Source organism: Mesoplodon mirus (genome assembly GCF_964341445.2).
Source record: "Mesoplodon mirus genome assembly, chromosome: 9".
Taxonomy (NCBI): Eukaryota; Metazoa; Chordata; class Mammalia; order Artiodactyla; family Ziphiidae; genus Mesoplodon; species Mesoplodon mirus.
Genome location: NC_138985.1, coordinates 94,280,277 through 94,293,835, shown reverse-complemented (window position 1 = coordinate 94,293,835; position 13,559 = coordinate 94,280,277). Strand labels below are relative to the sequence as shown.

General features: G+C 44.4%; 1 protein-coding gene and 1 long non-coding RNA gene across 6 annotated transcripts in view; one reads left to right on the top strand and one right to left on the bottom strand.

The window, feature by feature from the left end:
• Positions 1–13,559, bottom strand: part of MKLN1 (muskelin 1) — a 362,427-nt gene that overhangs the window by 190,433 nt on the left and 158,435 nt on the right. Inside the window, exon 1 of one of the 4 annotated variants that reach the window (XM_082632685.1) lies at positions 3,383–3,930. The exons of the other annotated variants lie outside the window; for them this stretch is intronic. Coding sequence (XP_082488811.1) covers positions 3,383–3,717 — 335 coding nt within the window. The 5' untranslated portion in view covers positions 3,718–3,930. Of the gene's footprint in view, positions 1–3,382; positions 3,931–13,559 lie in introns of those variants that run through there. 4 annotated transcript variants of the gene reach the window in all.
• LOC309810580 overlaps positions 3,697–13,559 on the top strand; it is a 51,663-nt gene continuing 41,800 nt past the window's right edge. The window contains exon 1 of one of the 2 annotated variants that reach the window (XR_014295028.1): positions 3,697–3,780. This is a non-coding gene — a long non-coding RNA (uncharacterized lncRNA). The remainder of the gene's footprint in view (positions 3,781–13,559) is intronic. The other variant, XR_014295029.1, reaches the window with a different exon arrangement.

Below are 13,559 nucleotides of genomic sequence, written 5' to 3'. Positions count from 1 at the left end.
TTTTAACATCTCCTCGTCTCTTCAGCTGGAAAATGAAGATTCCTCATATAATTGTTTTGAGAATTAAATGAGATAATACACTTAAGTGTTCATAAGAGAGCCTAGCAAATGGAAGGCACATTATAAATGTTTCCCATTGTTGTTACTGCTTTATTATTATTCCCTCAAAATGCCTTGATCAGTGACTTGTAATCAATAAATATTTGCTATTCTGTAGACAATTTCAACAAAAGGCTTTACTTGAAATTATGCCTGTTTATGAAATACTTTAAGGACTTCCCTGGTGGCGCAGTGGTTAAGAATCCGCCTGCCAATGCTGGGGACACTGGTTCGATCCCTGGTCCTGGAATATCCCACATGCCATGGAGCAACTAGGTCCTTGTGCCACAACTACTGAAGCCCGCACGCCTAGAGTCCGTGCTCCACAACAAGAGAAGCCACCGCAACGAGAAGCCCGCGCACCGCAAAGAAGCATAGCCGCCCCCGCCCCCCGCCCCCGGCTCAACTAGAGAAAGCCCGCGCGCAGCAACAAAGACCCAATGCAGCCAAAAATAAATTAAAAAAAAAAAAAAAAAAAAGTACTTTAACATGACTGTCGCTGCCAGTAAAGATACAGCAATTGCTGTTAGGATTTTAGGGCAAAAGTAAGTAAAGTCAATCCCTTTCTCACACTTCCTATTATACAAAGTTATAACATCCTCACTTGCTAATAGAAGTTCAGTGCCATCCTTACTTGCAATTAGAAGTCCAGGCATGGCACACACCAATCTAGCAGACACAAAACTCTCAAACTCAAGCTCCATAATACTCAACTATACTCCTTCAAAGAAAAAGTTCAGATTACTCCTCTATTACAATAGTTTAGTGCTTTAAAATAAAAACTATACTGGATAAGTCAACAGAATATTATAAAGACTAAAAACACTGTAAATGAAAGTGTTTGAGAGTTAAATATGCACTAAATACTAGTTTACAAATATATTTGAGAAAACCGTAACAACAGATTTCTCCTATTTCAAACAGCTGCCTTCTAACTCCAAAACTAGAATGCTGCCCACTTCAAATCTGGCGCCAGGATAACGAGACATAAGTCAAAGTAAAGCTGCCTCTTTATTCCTGTCCTGCCCCTAGGTTCATCAGAACCTTTTTCTTTTTCTTTTTTTAGATTCCATATATATGTGTTAGCATATGGTATTTGTTTTTCTCTTTCTGACTTACTCCATCCACTCTGTATGACAGACTCTCTAGGTCCATCCACCTCATTACAAATAACTCAATTAGGTTTCTTTTTATGGCCTAGTAATATTCCACTGTATATATGTGCCACATCTTCTTTATCCATTCATCTGTCAATGGAAGACACGGGGAGGGGGAAGGGTAACCTGGGACGAAGTGAGAGAGTGGCATGGACATATATACACTACCAAATGTAAAATAGATAGCTAGTGGGAAGCAGCCACATAGCACAGGGAGATCAGTTCGGTGCTTTGTGACCACCTAGAGGGGTGGGATAGGGAGGGTGGGAGGGAGACCCAAGAGGGAGGAGATAAGGGGATACATGTATACATATAGCTGATTCACTTTGTTATACAGCAGAAACTAACACAACATTGTAAAGCAATTATACTCCGATAAAGATGTTAAAAAAAAAAAAAGTAAAGTTGCCATCCCACTAAATCATTTCCTGCTTGAAATGTACTCTATCTTTTTTATTCATAACTCAGATGGGACTTGTGACATCCAAGTCTCACCTCTACGACAGAAATTTAAGGAGTGAAACCCTGGAAGTAGTCTAACTTAAGACCAGGAAAATATCTCCAGAGTTATTAGATCAAACAATGCCCTTCCAGTTCCCAACTATCTGTGATCCTAACCTGGGCATAGAAAAATTCTGATTACCTTCAGACTCAATTTGTTGAGCCCTGAAAATCAGAAGTCAAGTACCTAGGGCCACACTTCAACTCCAGCTGAGGCCTAGAATGTTTACCTGGTTCACTCTCACACTAAAAGCTGGATGCCAGCATCAATCAGGGACACAGCCATACAGTAGCCATCAACAGGCCACACAGGCCAGATTAGGCCACAGGTCACCTGGCACCCCTCAATGAACCACATCCTACTGAAGTCCTGACTGCCAACCCTTGACCTGGAGAATAGGACAATGGGCTGGCAGTCAAGAGAGTTAGATTCTCCTAGTCACAGCTCCATTTTTAGATTTCTGACTGATGTGACCAGAGAAATCAAATTGGAGAAAATGTGAAGACTTTTTGAAATATAGGTGTTAAACTTTTGAGTATGCGTCACATATCTAGTCACTTTGTTCAGTAAGAAAAACATATTATTTGTAACTTGTTTTGTTCATAAAATCATTCCTAGACTTGTAAAATGACGGTCCGGGGGACAGCTAGCACTTTTCTTCAGGGTCTGCACAGAGCTTAAAACTTTACTAAGCCTGTTTCTCTATCAGTATGTAAAAGTGGAGTTCGATCTGCTCCTTCTCTCAGACATAAGCAAATACTGAATGAAAGCACTGTCAGCATTTCAGAAGCAATCTGCTACAGAAAAAAACGGTTTTTCTGTAACGCACTGGAACTCTTTTTAACACCTAAATTGCGGATCCAGACCAAACGAGTGTTGGAAGTCAAATTCATTAAAGTCATACTTTTCTGTCTATATCTGAGTTTCCGGGCTGGGAAACTGGTCTGTGTCGACATAAATCCATGCTCTGAGCCATCATATAATGGAACTCCTCTGTAATGTCCCTCCTGCCCACTCTCTATCTTTTTCAGAACTACCAGCCGGAAAAGATACCCTCCGCAAATCCTACAACGTCTCCCCACTTGCACAGATAGGTTCCACAACTCTTCAGCCGTCGGTGACTTTTACCACTCTCCTGGAACTAATCGCTTTTAATGACCACCCCCCCTCCCCCAGGAACAGTCACTCTTCTCAGCTTTACACTTTGTCCCGGCAGCAATCGACTGAACCGCCCCCCGTCTCCCACCACCTCGGACGCCCTTAGACATCTTCACCAGTTTGCCCGCCGTCCGGTCCCGAAAGCCCCAACTCCTGCTCCACCTCCCTGAGCCGCCCGCCCCCAAGCCCGGCCGCCGCATCACCTGGCTCCCCGTTGTTCTACGCGCCTCGGCCCCTCCACACACCTTGCCCCTTCCACCCGAATCTCGCACTCTGGATCCTAACCCCTCCCGGAGGCGGGGGCGTGCAACGCTCTCGGCGGCTGGACTGAGACTCCGGAGGCCGCGCGTCCCCCTCACCAGGCCCCGCCTGGGCCTCTCGACGCGGTTGCCCTCCACGGCCCCCCTGGCCCAGCCGTGCTTACGCCGAGGAGTAGGGCAGCCCGAGCCCAGGGCCAAGCACTTACTCAGGAAGGTAGGTGGAAGAGAAGGAGCTCCACTTGTGTAGCGCGTAGGGCAGAAGCCGGCACTCGGGCGTCGCAGAGACAGCCCCGCCAGCCGCCATCTTGTCAGCACCGTAGAGGCCGCCGCCGACCGCCAGCCGCGCCGGGAGGGGGGAGAGGCGGGGCCTGCTCTTAAAGGAGCCGCGGCCCGCCTGAGCCGTCAGCTCTCCCGGTCTCGCGTCGTTACCCCTGCGTGAAGCGGTGAGTCGCGCGCGGGCCGGCGATTCACCCTGGGGGTCTCCGCCGCTGAACCATCCTGAAAGACTGACAGGCGGAAACTGGGACTGGAGTGTGAACATCTGAGGGGCTCTCCAGTGGGGCTTGGAGAGGAATGTCTCAAATGACTTTTCTTGAAAGCTGAGGTAAGGGGAAAGCCAAAAACATTATGAAAAAAATAAATTGTAGTTATGGGCCAGGAAGGGAAAATGAGAAGAAGTTGGAGAAGGGACGCCTTTGAGACTTTGGAAACCACTGCCCTCTCCAGTTTCTAAATTCTGTAAGGAAACAGCATTGAAGGGAATTGCAGTGGAATAGCTAATGGCCTTTCCTTCTGGAGTTGTCCTGGTTTTAAACGTCTTGTCCCTCCCCCCCGCCCCGGTTCCACGTCTTGTCCCTCCCCCCACCCCGTTCCAGAGTCACATGGAGACAGGAAAAGGAAATGTTTGTGTGTCCTCTCATCCTGTTCAGTTTTCAGTCTGTGATGCCCTTCGTGGTAAGCATTTGTTGTGAGCTCTCTCATACGCATCTCGCGCGATTGGTTTGCTCAGTAATGACATTCACCCACAGACCAGAAAAATCCTAAAAGAGTTGGGAAGCTGGGTGTCGTCATTCTTACAGCTGGTAAATCTACCTACTTTTAACTGACAGATATTTAGCCCCCAAATTCTGAAAAAGCACGAGACAGAGTTTCGGGCTTCCCTGGTGGCGCAGTGGTTGAGAGTCTGCCTGCTAGTGCAGGAGACACAGGTTCGAGCCCTGATCTGGGAGGATCCCACATGCCGCGGAGCAACTAGGCCCGTGAGCCACAACTACTGAGCCTGCGAGTCTGGAGCCTGTGCTCCACAACAAGAGAGGCCGCGACAGTGAGAGGCCCGCGCACGGTGATGAAGAGTGGCCCCCGCTTGCCACCACTAGAGAAAGCCCTTGCAGAGAAACGAAGACCCATCGCAGCCAAAAATAAATAAATAAACAAATGCGGGTTTTAAAAAAAAGAGTATTATTAAAAAAAAAAAGAGAGAGAGACAGAGAATTTCAAGAAAATGACCACAGAGAGAATAACAGCCCATGTGCTCTGAATGCTATATGGGCATCATACCAGCTCCTTATCTAAAAATGAACACTTGCTCTAAATATCTAGCAGCTTTAGATAATGTTCCCATCAAATACCTGTAGGTCAGCATTGTGCATGTTTATTCCTTGGCTTAGCCACTGCATTACCAAAGTACCCTTCTCTCACTGTCTAAGTGGTTCTACCCCTGGAAGCCTGCACAGCGTCTTCATCTCCACCTGACCAATGGAAAAACTCAAGCAAAGGGTTTTTTAGTGAATGACCAAGTAAGTTGAAACACCTCAGTACTATAGTTGTATTCTTTTCCTGTTATAATCATTAACCTGCCCAAACTTCCTCAAATCCTTTCCTGACTTCCTGTTTCCACAGAGAAAAACTCAGTAGTAGCCTCCACTAGCATATCAGATGGAGAATGCCAAATAGAAAGGCCACAATATGTTAACCTTTAAAATCCCATGTGCTTTGTGTGTTGCAGCATGCTGGGAAAGTATTTGTTCCTTGAGGGAATGCTATAATCCCAGCAATGAAGTCAGGAGTCCAGAGACTGTGAAGAGGCCAGAGAAGGTTGATTAGTTCCAAAGATGATTAGTGGTTATTTGGGGGGAAAAGAGATACTTTTAAGGGGAAAAGATTAAGATGGTGACTCGGTTCAATTAGTTTGGGGCTCCAAATTTGCTAATTACACCTCTTACCCTAATGTAAGTCAAGTCCTTGTTCTTTTCCAGACACAGAGTTATGGTCCCTGAGTGATCTTTTTTAAAAAAACACATAAGTCAGTTCTTCCTAAGATGACTCTCTCGGACTTTCAGTGACTTTCTATTCCCTTTGGGTAACACTGAAAGTCCTTAGCATAGGCCTTTCATATCCTGCCTTGATTACCTCTCTAGCTTTTCTCTTCTCTTTCTCCTCTGCACTCCCTACTCCAGCCACACTAACACACTGAATTGGCTCCTATAAATTCTGTGCTCTCTCTGGTCTCCAGGGCTTAGTCTAAACCAAGCCAGGAATACTCTCCCCCATTCTTCACCTGGCTAACTTCTGCTTGTTTTTCAGATTATTTCATTCTGGAAAATCAGTCCTCATCACCTATTTCGGGGTTAGGTGCCATTTTTTTTTACATTTCCCTTGTCACCCTGAGTTTCCTTCCTTATCTTAGCAAACATCACAATATATGTTTTTTAATTCTTTTTTTTTTTTTTTTAGATTTTATTTATTTTTGGCTGCGTTGGGTCTCTGTTGCTGCGTGCAGGCTTTCTCTAGTTGCGGCCACTGGGGGCTACTCTTCGTTGCGGTGCGTGGGTTTCTCATCGCGGTGGCTTCTCCTGTTGCGGAGCACGGGCTCTAGGCACGTGGGCTTCAGTAGCTGCAGCACGCGGGCTCAGTATTTGTGGCTCACGGGCTCTAGAACACAGGCTCAGTAGCCATGGCTCGCGGGCTCTGGAGCACAGGCTCAGTAGTTGTGGCTTGCGGGCTCTAGAGCACAGGCTCAGTAGTTGTGGCTCGTGGGCTCTAGAGCGCAGGCTCAGTAGTTGTGGCACACGGGCTTAGTTGCTCCGCAGCATGTGGGATCTTCCCAGACCAGGACTTAAACCCGCGTCCCCTGCATTGGCAGGCAGATTTTTAACCACTGCGCCACCAGGGAAGTCCCACAATATATTTTTATTTCCTCTTTATTTCTCATTCTCTCTCCCTAAACTATAACTCCCATGAAGGTAGGAGTCATGCATATCTTGTTCACAATTGTATCCTTAGTTCTTTTAGAGTGTCTTGCATATAGTGGATGTTCAATAAATATTTACTGAAGAATGAATTAATTGTGCTAAAAGAGTACTTGGGTTGCAAAGGAAAAAAAATGCCAGCACTTCTCAGACTAAAACAATGTATCCCTGAGGTATGATTGCCACAGAGAATGTAAAGACCCTGGATAGCGTGGCTTTCCTACAGCACAGATTTTACAAATGGTAAAATAATTTAAAGCATTCGTATGTTAACATAAATACAGATAGATATGTTAACATACAAATGCTTTAAATTCATAGATATCTTATGATTCTGACCCCCAAATTTGTATAAATGTTAAGGTAAAATAGAAGACTAAAGAAATTTTAAAATCTTCAGGAGTCTGCCATACCTCAGATCTCCTACAGGTACATATTTACCTCCACTGCCTCTGGGGCATTGCCTTAGTCTATGGGGTTTATTGTAAGGATACATGGGGAAGGTCTGGAAACTGTCAGCAGCCATTTAATCTCTCTAGTTCCCCTACATTAATATATTGATGGCCTCATGGAGAACTGGACAATGGATCATCAATTTTCAGGGATCAACAGCTCTAGTAATCCAGTATCTTGGCATCTAAAAGAAACCGTCTTTTACTCTCTGATGATGTCTCAACATGCTTCTCATAGTAAACACTTCCCAGAGAGAGTAACTGATTATATTTGGTTTGTCCCCATTCACTATCTTTTCCTGCAATAAAAGATTTATTGAGAGGCTGTGATATGCCAGGCCCTGTCCTAGATGCTAGGGAGGCAGGGACAAACAGAAAAGCCAGACAAGGGCCCTGCTTTCAGGAAGCTTACATTCTGGCAGGGCAACATATAATAAATATCATAAGTCAACTAGATAATTTTAGTCTGTGCATTTTAGGTGCTAGGAAGAGACTACACTGGAGTAATATTTAGATTGGATGGTAAAGGAAAGTGTCTCTAAGAAGGTAATATTTGCACTAATACCTGTGCAGTGAAAAAGTGCCAACCATGCAAAGGCTGGACAAAAAGCATTCTGGGAAGAGAGAATAAGCAAGTGCAATGGGCCTGAGGGAGGGAAGGGGTTGTTAAAGAAAAGAAAGAAGAGAGTGTGGTGGGAGCGTAGTGATGAAGAGGGAGACTGGAGTCAGAACAAGTAGGGCCCTAACAGTCATGGTAAGGAGTCATGACATGGAAATGTGAAGGGGAGACCTGTGCAGGGATTCAAGCCAAGGAGTAGCGTGATCCATTTTACATTTTGTGAAGATCACTCTGCAAAAGAGAAAATGGGTTGGAGAGAGGTAAGAGTGGAAGGGATGAGACTCTACAGGAGGTTAAGCCAGGCAAGAAATGATGGTGGCTTGCACTAACAGGAGATGGAGAGGAATGGTTGAATTGGGCTGTATTTTGGAAGTAAAGTCAACTAGACTTGCTGATGAGGGAGGGAAGGCAGGAAGAAACGGAAAGAATTAAGGATAACTCCTGGGTTTTGTGTTTGCACTGCTGAGTAGCTAGTGATGCTTTTATTGAAAGGGGAAGATTTGGGGTTAGAACAGTTTTGAGGTAGAAGAAATCAAGAATTCCAACTTCAGTGTGGTATATAGGGGATACCTAATAGATATCCAGGTGGATTGTCAAGCAGCTGATATGGGGATCTATATTGGTCAGAGACTTACATCAAACCACCTCATAGGCATTTGACCTCCTTCATATATAACCAATCAGTGCTTTTTTTTTTTTTTTGGCTTAGGCACTGATTCCTGGGTCAATCAGTTTTCCTCTAAACAGCAGAGTCAGCATAGCTCTGGGTATAGCAGCTCTAGAAAGAAGAAACCATCTGTGGCAGCCTTCTGCAGAAGGGGATCAAGGGGTACAGAACAGTCTAGGGAAAGAAACCCAGAGTATACTCAAAAATCTTGTTTGCAGTCCCAGTTCTGATACTTTTCTAGCTATGAGACCTTGGGAAAGTCACTTAACTTCTCAGCGTCTCATTTTCCACAACTCTAAAGTGGTTTTAATAAAATCTGTCTACTTCACAGGGGGGTTTTGAAGATGAAGTGAAGGAAGAAGGCCTAGCTTGTCTGCTCTAAGTTCTCATTTAGTTCTCACAAAAACTCTGAGAAATATTATTATTCCCTTTTTCACAAATGAGAAAAATAAGACTCAGAAAGGTTAAATAATTGTTTGTTATCTTTGGTTTGTCCCTCCAGATACATGGGAGGGAAGAGCGTGAGGTTGGGGTATCCCTTCCTCTGACTCCCTGCCTGTATACACAGTGCGCTGACTGGCCCTTTCAACCAAAGGTCACAAGTCCTCCCAGGTGGCCTCTCCACACTACTCTCTCTGGTTCCGGGTTCCAGTAACCACCCACTCCCCTGCTCCCTGTGGTTTCCCAGTATGTTCTCACATCTTTATAAATAGTCCCTTTATTAAACCTCTCAAATTGCCCAATTTGAGAATGCCATCTGTTTCCAGCTGGGACCCTAACTGTTACAGTAACTTATCCAAGGCAGTATAGCTAGTCAGTAACAGAGCCAGAATCTCTCTGTTTCAAAAGCCCATCCTGTTGGATTGCATCCCATTCCTCTCAGGTGGGAAGAGACTTAGTAAACTGCAAAGTGCTATTCAAATATAAGATATGGTCAAATAATAGTTAAAAAGCAAAGCAAATCCAGCCGATTTTATTTATTTCCAGGCAAAGGAACATACCAATTGACTGAGGGGGAAAAGAAGGTGTTTTTAATTTTTAGGAAGGGGTATCATGGTGTGTAACACTAATTAAAGATTAAACAAATACTCTAAATAGGCTGGAATATATCCACAGCTTTGTATATGATTGCTTAAAACAAGCCCCATACTTCATTGGTCAGGAAAAAAAGTCCTCAGATAGGTCCTGTAAGGGTCTTGCTTTAGCTCATTCAAAGGATCATTCAAAGTTCATGGTTTCTTTAACAACTTCCAGCTGGTTAGGAGAGTTGAAGCACAACGCAGTACTCAATGTGCTATGTCCTAGGCAAGTTCTGCTGTAAAAAGAAGAATTTCCCTTCACAATATTATTATGCAACAGATGAAGAAACTAATATCCAAATATGTCCGATGTCACATCTAAGGTCATTTGTACAACTGGGCCGTTTGCAGATCTGAATCTAGAACCCAAGTACCTAATTCTCAGTCACTTTTTTCCGTAACGTAATTAATGGAAACTTTTTAGGTCTATACCTACATCGTTCTTCTTTAAATCCTCTATAACTAGCACATAGTAAATACTCCAGAAATATTTCCTGAATTGAATCTCTTAGTTCCTCCTGAATTTCTTCTCACTCACTGTCTTAGTCAGTTTAGGCTGTTATAACAAAAATACCATAGACTGGGTGGCTTAAACCACACACATTTATTTCTCACAGTTCTGGAGGCTGGGAAGTCCAAGATCAAGACATCAGTAGATTTGGTATCTGGTGAGGGCCCTCTTCCTTGTTTGTAGACAGCCAACTTCTTACTTTCACCCCTGGCCCCCAAAATGCATGTCCTCACAGACAAAATACATAAAAAATACATTCATACTAACCCTAACCCATTCCATCCCAACAGCCCCAAATGTCTTAACTTATTCCAGCATCAACTCTAAAGTCTAGTCTCATCTAAATCAGATATGAGTGAGACTCATTCTGAGGCAAAATTCCTTTCTAGCTATGAACCTGTGAAACCAAACAGACTAGGATAGACGTTCCCATTTCAAAAGGGAGAGAGAGGAAAGAAGGAAGGAATCATGAGTCCCAAGCAAGTCTAAAACCTAGCAAAGGAAACTCCATGAGATCTTAAGGCTAGAGAATAATCCCTTTGGCATGATGCTCTGCCTTCTGGACCCCCCTGGAGTAGTCCTGCCCCAGGAGCTCTGCCAGGCCAGAGACACACCCACCCAGGGCTCTGCCAGGTGGTGGTCACACCTTGTAGGCTCCAGATGGCCTCACTCCCAAGACTTTGGTTGGAGGCTGTCTGGCCTGTTGAAACTGAGGAGATTCCTCCCCACACACCTCACCTTTTGAAACCCTGATTTCTGAATTGCCTTCAGGGTCATTCTTTCCTTGTCTTGAAGAATAGCTTATGTGCCAACTGAATAGCTCTATGTAAAATCCAAGAAGTCCGTCAGTCATGCGTTCTCATTTTCAGTAGTATGGACAGGCTGAGAATTTTCCAAATCTTTAAGTTCTGGTTTCTTTTTGCTCAACAGTTCCATCATCCATTCATTTCTCTCTTCTTACATTTTGCTATGCAAGCAGTCAGGAGGAACCAAACAGCTCCTTCAACACTTTGCTTAGGAATCTCCTCAGCTAGATATACAATTTCATCACTTGCAAGTTCTTACCTTCCACCAAATGCTAGAACATGAACATAATTCAGCCAAGTTTTCGACACTTTATAACAAGAATCATCTTGCCTCCAGTTTCCAATAACATGTTCCTCTTTTCTGTCTGAGACCAAAATGGCCTTTACTGTCCATATTTCTACCAACATTCTGTTCATGGTTATTTTTATTTTCTGAGGAGATGGAAGCAGTCTCTCCAGCTCTCCCCTTCTGAGATCTCACCAGAATTGCCTCTAGGAGTCCCTTCATAGCAATACTGACTTTGTCTAGCAGGCACCTCAGAAATCTTGCGCCTCTGCCCGTTACCCAGTTCCAAGGCTGCTTCCATAGTTTTAGGTGTTTGTTACAGCAGCACCGCCAGTCCTACGTACCAATTTGTGTCTTAGTCAACTTGGGCCGCTCTAACAAAAATATAAACTGGGCAGTTGAAACAACAGACATTTATTCCTCACACTATTCCTCAGGTGAACACTGAGACTAGCTTCAGGTATGAAGCTCGGGTCTGTCTTCTCCCAGAAGGTGGCGGCAGCAGCCTCAGCTTGCCGGAGAAATCAGAATTCATCCTTTTGCCTGTTGGCATCCATACCTAGAAATTCCTGGTTCCAGAGACCATTTTATCCTTCCCTTGGTTTGCTGAGCTTGGTTGAAGCCAGGGCACAGAGAGTGCAGGAACTGGCAATGAGTCCTCTCATAAGTGCCTCGTTTTTTTGTAAACACTTTGGTCTGGGCTGTGACCTTGAAGCATGTGTGAAGGAGGACCCGGAAGTCTCTGGTCAGGGAAAAGAGCTTCAGAAAGAAACAAATAGTAACTTAAACACTTACATCCACACAGGCATAAATCCAGAGGACCCCAGCTCACAGTTTGGTGCCACACAAAGAACACAGATTCTAGACCCGGCCTCCCAGCTACCAGCAACTGACCTTGTCATTGAATCTGTCAGAGCTGCAATTTCCTCTCCCACCAAATGTGGACTAGATGATCTTTAAGCACCTGCTAATTTTTAAATTATGAGTTAGTATACTTTCATTTTTTGGATTAAGTAGGGTTGGGCCTTCACCCTTTCAGAGTTTTAAAAATCCCAGACACAACAAAGCACTACTGGTTCCAAGTTAATCCCAGGTGAGCACAGATCCTGGCGAACACTGCCAGCTGCCTAGGCGGTGGGCAGGAATCCCAGGAAATGTCTGAACACCACACAGCTATGGATGAACTGCCAACTGCTGGGGGTTGCTTTGCAAATTACCACATCTAAACGAAGCTGACAAAATAATATTCCAAAAAGCAATTAACACTGATTCCTAGTGTATTTGGAACCAAAAGGCCTTTTGGGAAAAGTGAAAGTGGCTCAAAAAAGAAGTATCCCAGCCCTCTGGTAGCAACATTTGAAGTTAAGGGGATTCATCAAGTCAGAATCTTTCAGTGCATTTGTCCCATCACCACTGTCGGGGCTCAACCTGGTCTTTGTAAAGGAGGAGACAGAACTTGCTCCTCTCATTTTCCCCCTGCTTCATCCTGCCTGCTCTCACTTTCATTGCCTGTACTGCTTAAACTTTCATCCATCCATTCAGTAAACACTTGTTAGGGCACCTCCTGTGTGTCAGGTGCTGGCATACACCTAGCTATTAAGGAGCTCACAACCAAGTAGTCAGATATTAAACAGGTTAATCCACAAAGCATTCAGAAAGAATTAGCCTATAAAATATAAGGTCATAATGATGGTCATAGTCGTGGTTAGCAGTAGCATTATCTCTGTAAGGCCAAAGGCCAAATACCGTATTTCCTTATTAAAGCTATCTCCAGAACATAGTAGAATCATCTAGAGATAATCCCATAGGTCTAAAGGCGTTGGCTTCTGTGGGTTTTCTTTCTATTTCACATGAAAGTCATCCTATTAGAATGCCTTCCTAGGTTAGAAAGCTTTGGCTCCAGAAGGACACTGTAAATGGAAATATATCTATGTTACCTGGCATGAAAGGATGGGGCTGATTGGGGACGTCCAGCTTCCTCTACCTTTTCTTTTTTTTAATACATTTCTTTATTTATTTATTTATTTTTGGCTGTGTTGGGTCTGTTATTGCGTGCTGGCTTTCTCTAGTTGCGGTGAGCGGGGGCTACTCTTCGTTGCGGTGCACGGGCTTCTCGTAGTGGTGGCTTGTCTTTGCTGTGGTGCACAGGCTCTAGGCACACAGGCTTCAATAGTTGTGGCATGCGGGGGCTCAGTATTTGTGGCTCGCGAGCTGTAGAGCACAGGCTCAGTAGCTGTGGCTCACAGGCTTAGTTGCTCCGCGGCATGTGGGATCTTCCCGGACCAGGGCTCGAACCCGTGTCCCCTGCATTGGCAGGTGGATTCTTTGCCACTGTGCCACCAGGGAAGTCCCTACCTTTTCTCCTTAAGAATATTAGCATAAATGATGGGCAGGTTAAATAAGTTCCAGTGTTACTGAAACAAAGAGAACTGGACAGAGGGAACTGGGGAATAACGGAAATAGGAGAACATGGTGATAGCAAATTCTAGGTGGCTCCACACTAGAAAAGAGAACCCAAACAAGCCAAAAAGTAAGGGAGCACAGGGATGTCCGGCGGGACAAGGGACTGAACTGAGCTATACTGTAGAACAAATGAGCAGAAAAGAAGCAAACTATTTCTCCTGGTTCCCCGTCTGAGATCCATCTGAGGATATCAACTGAAGTTTGTCTTCAAAGAGACACCAGATGTTGGAATCAGGTCAAAGTATTTCTCAA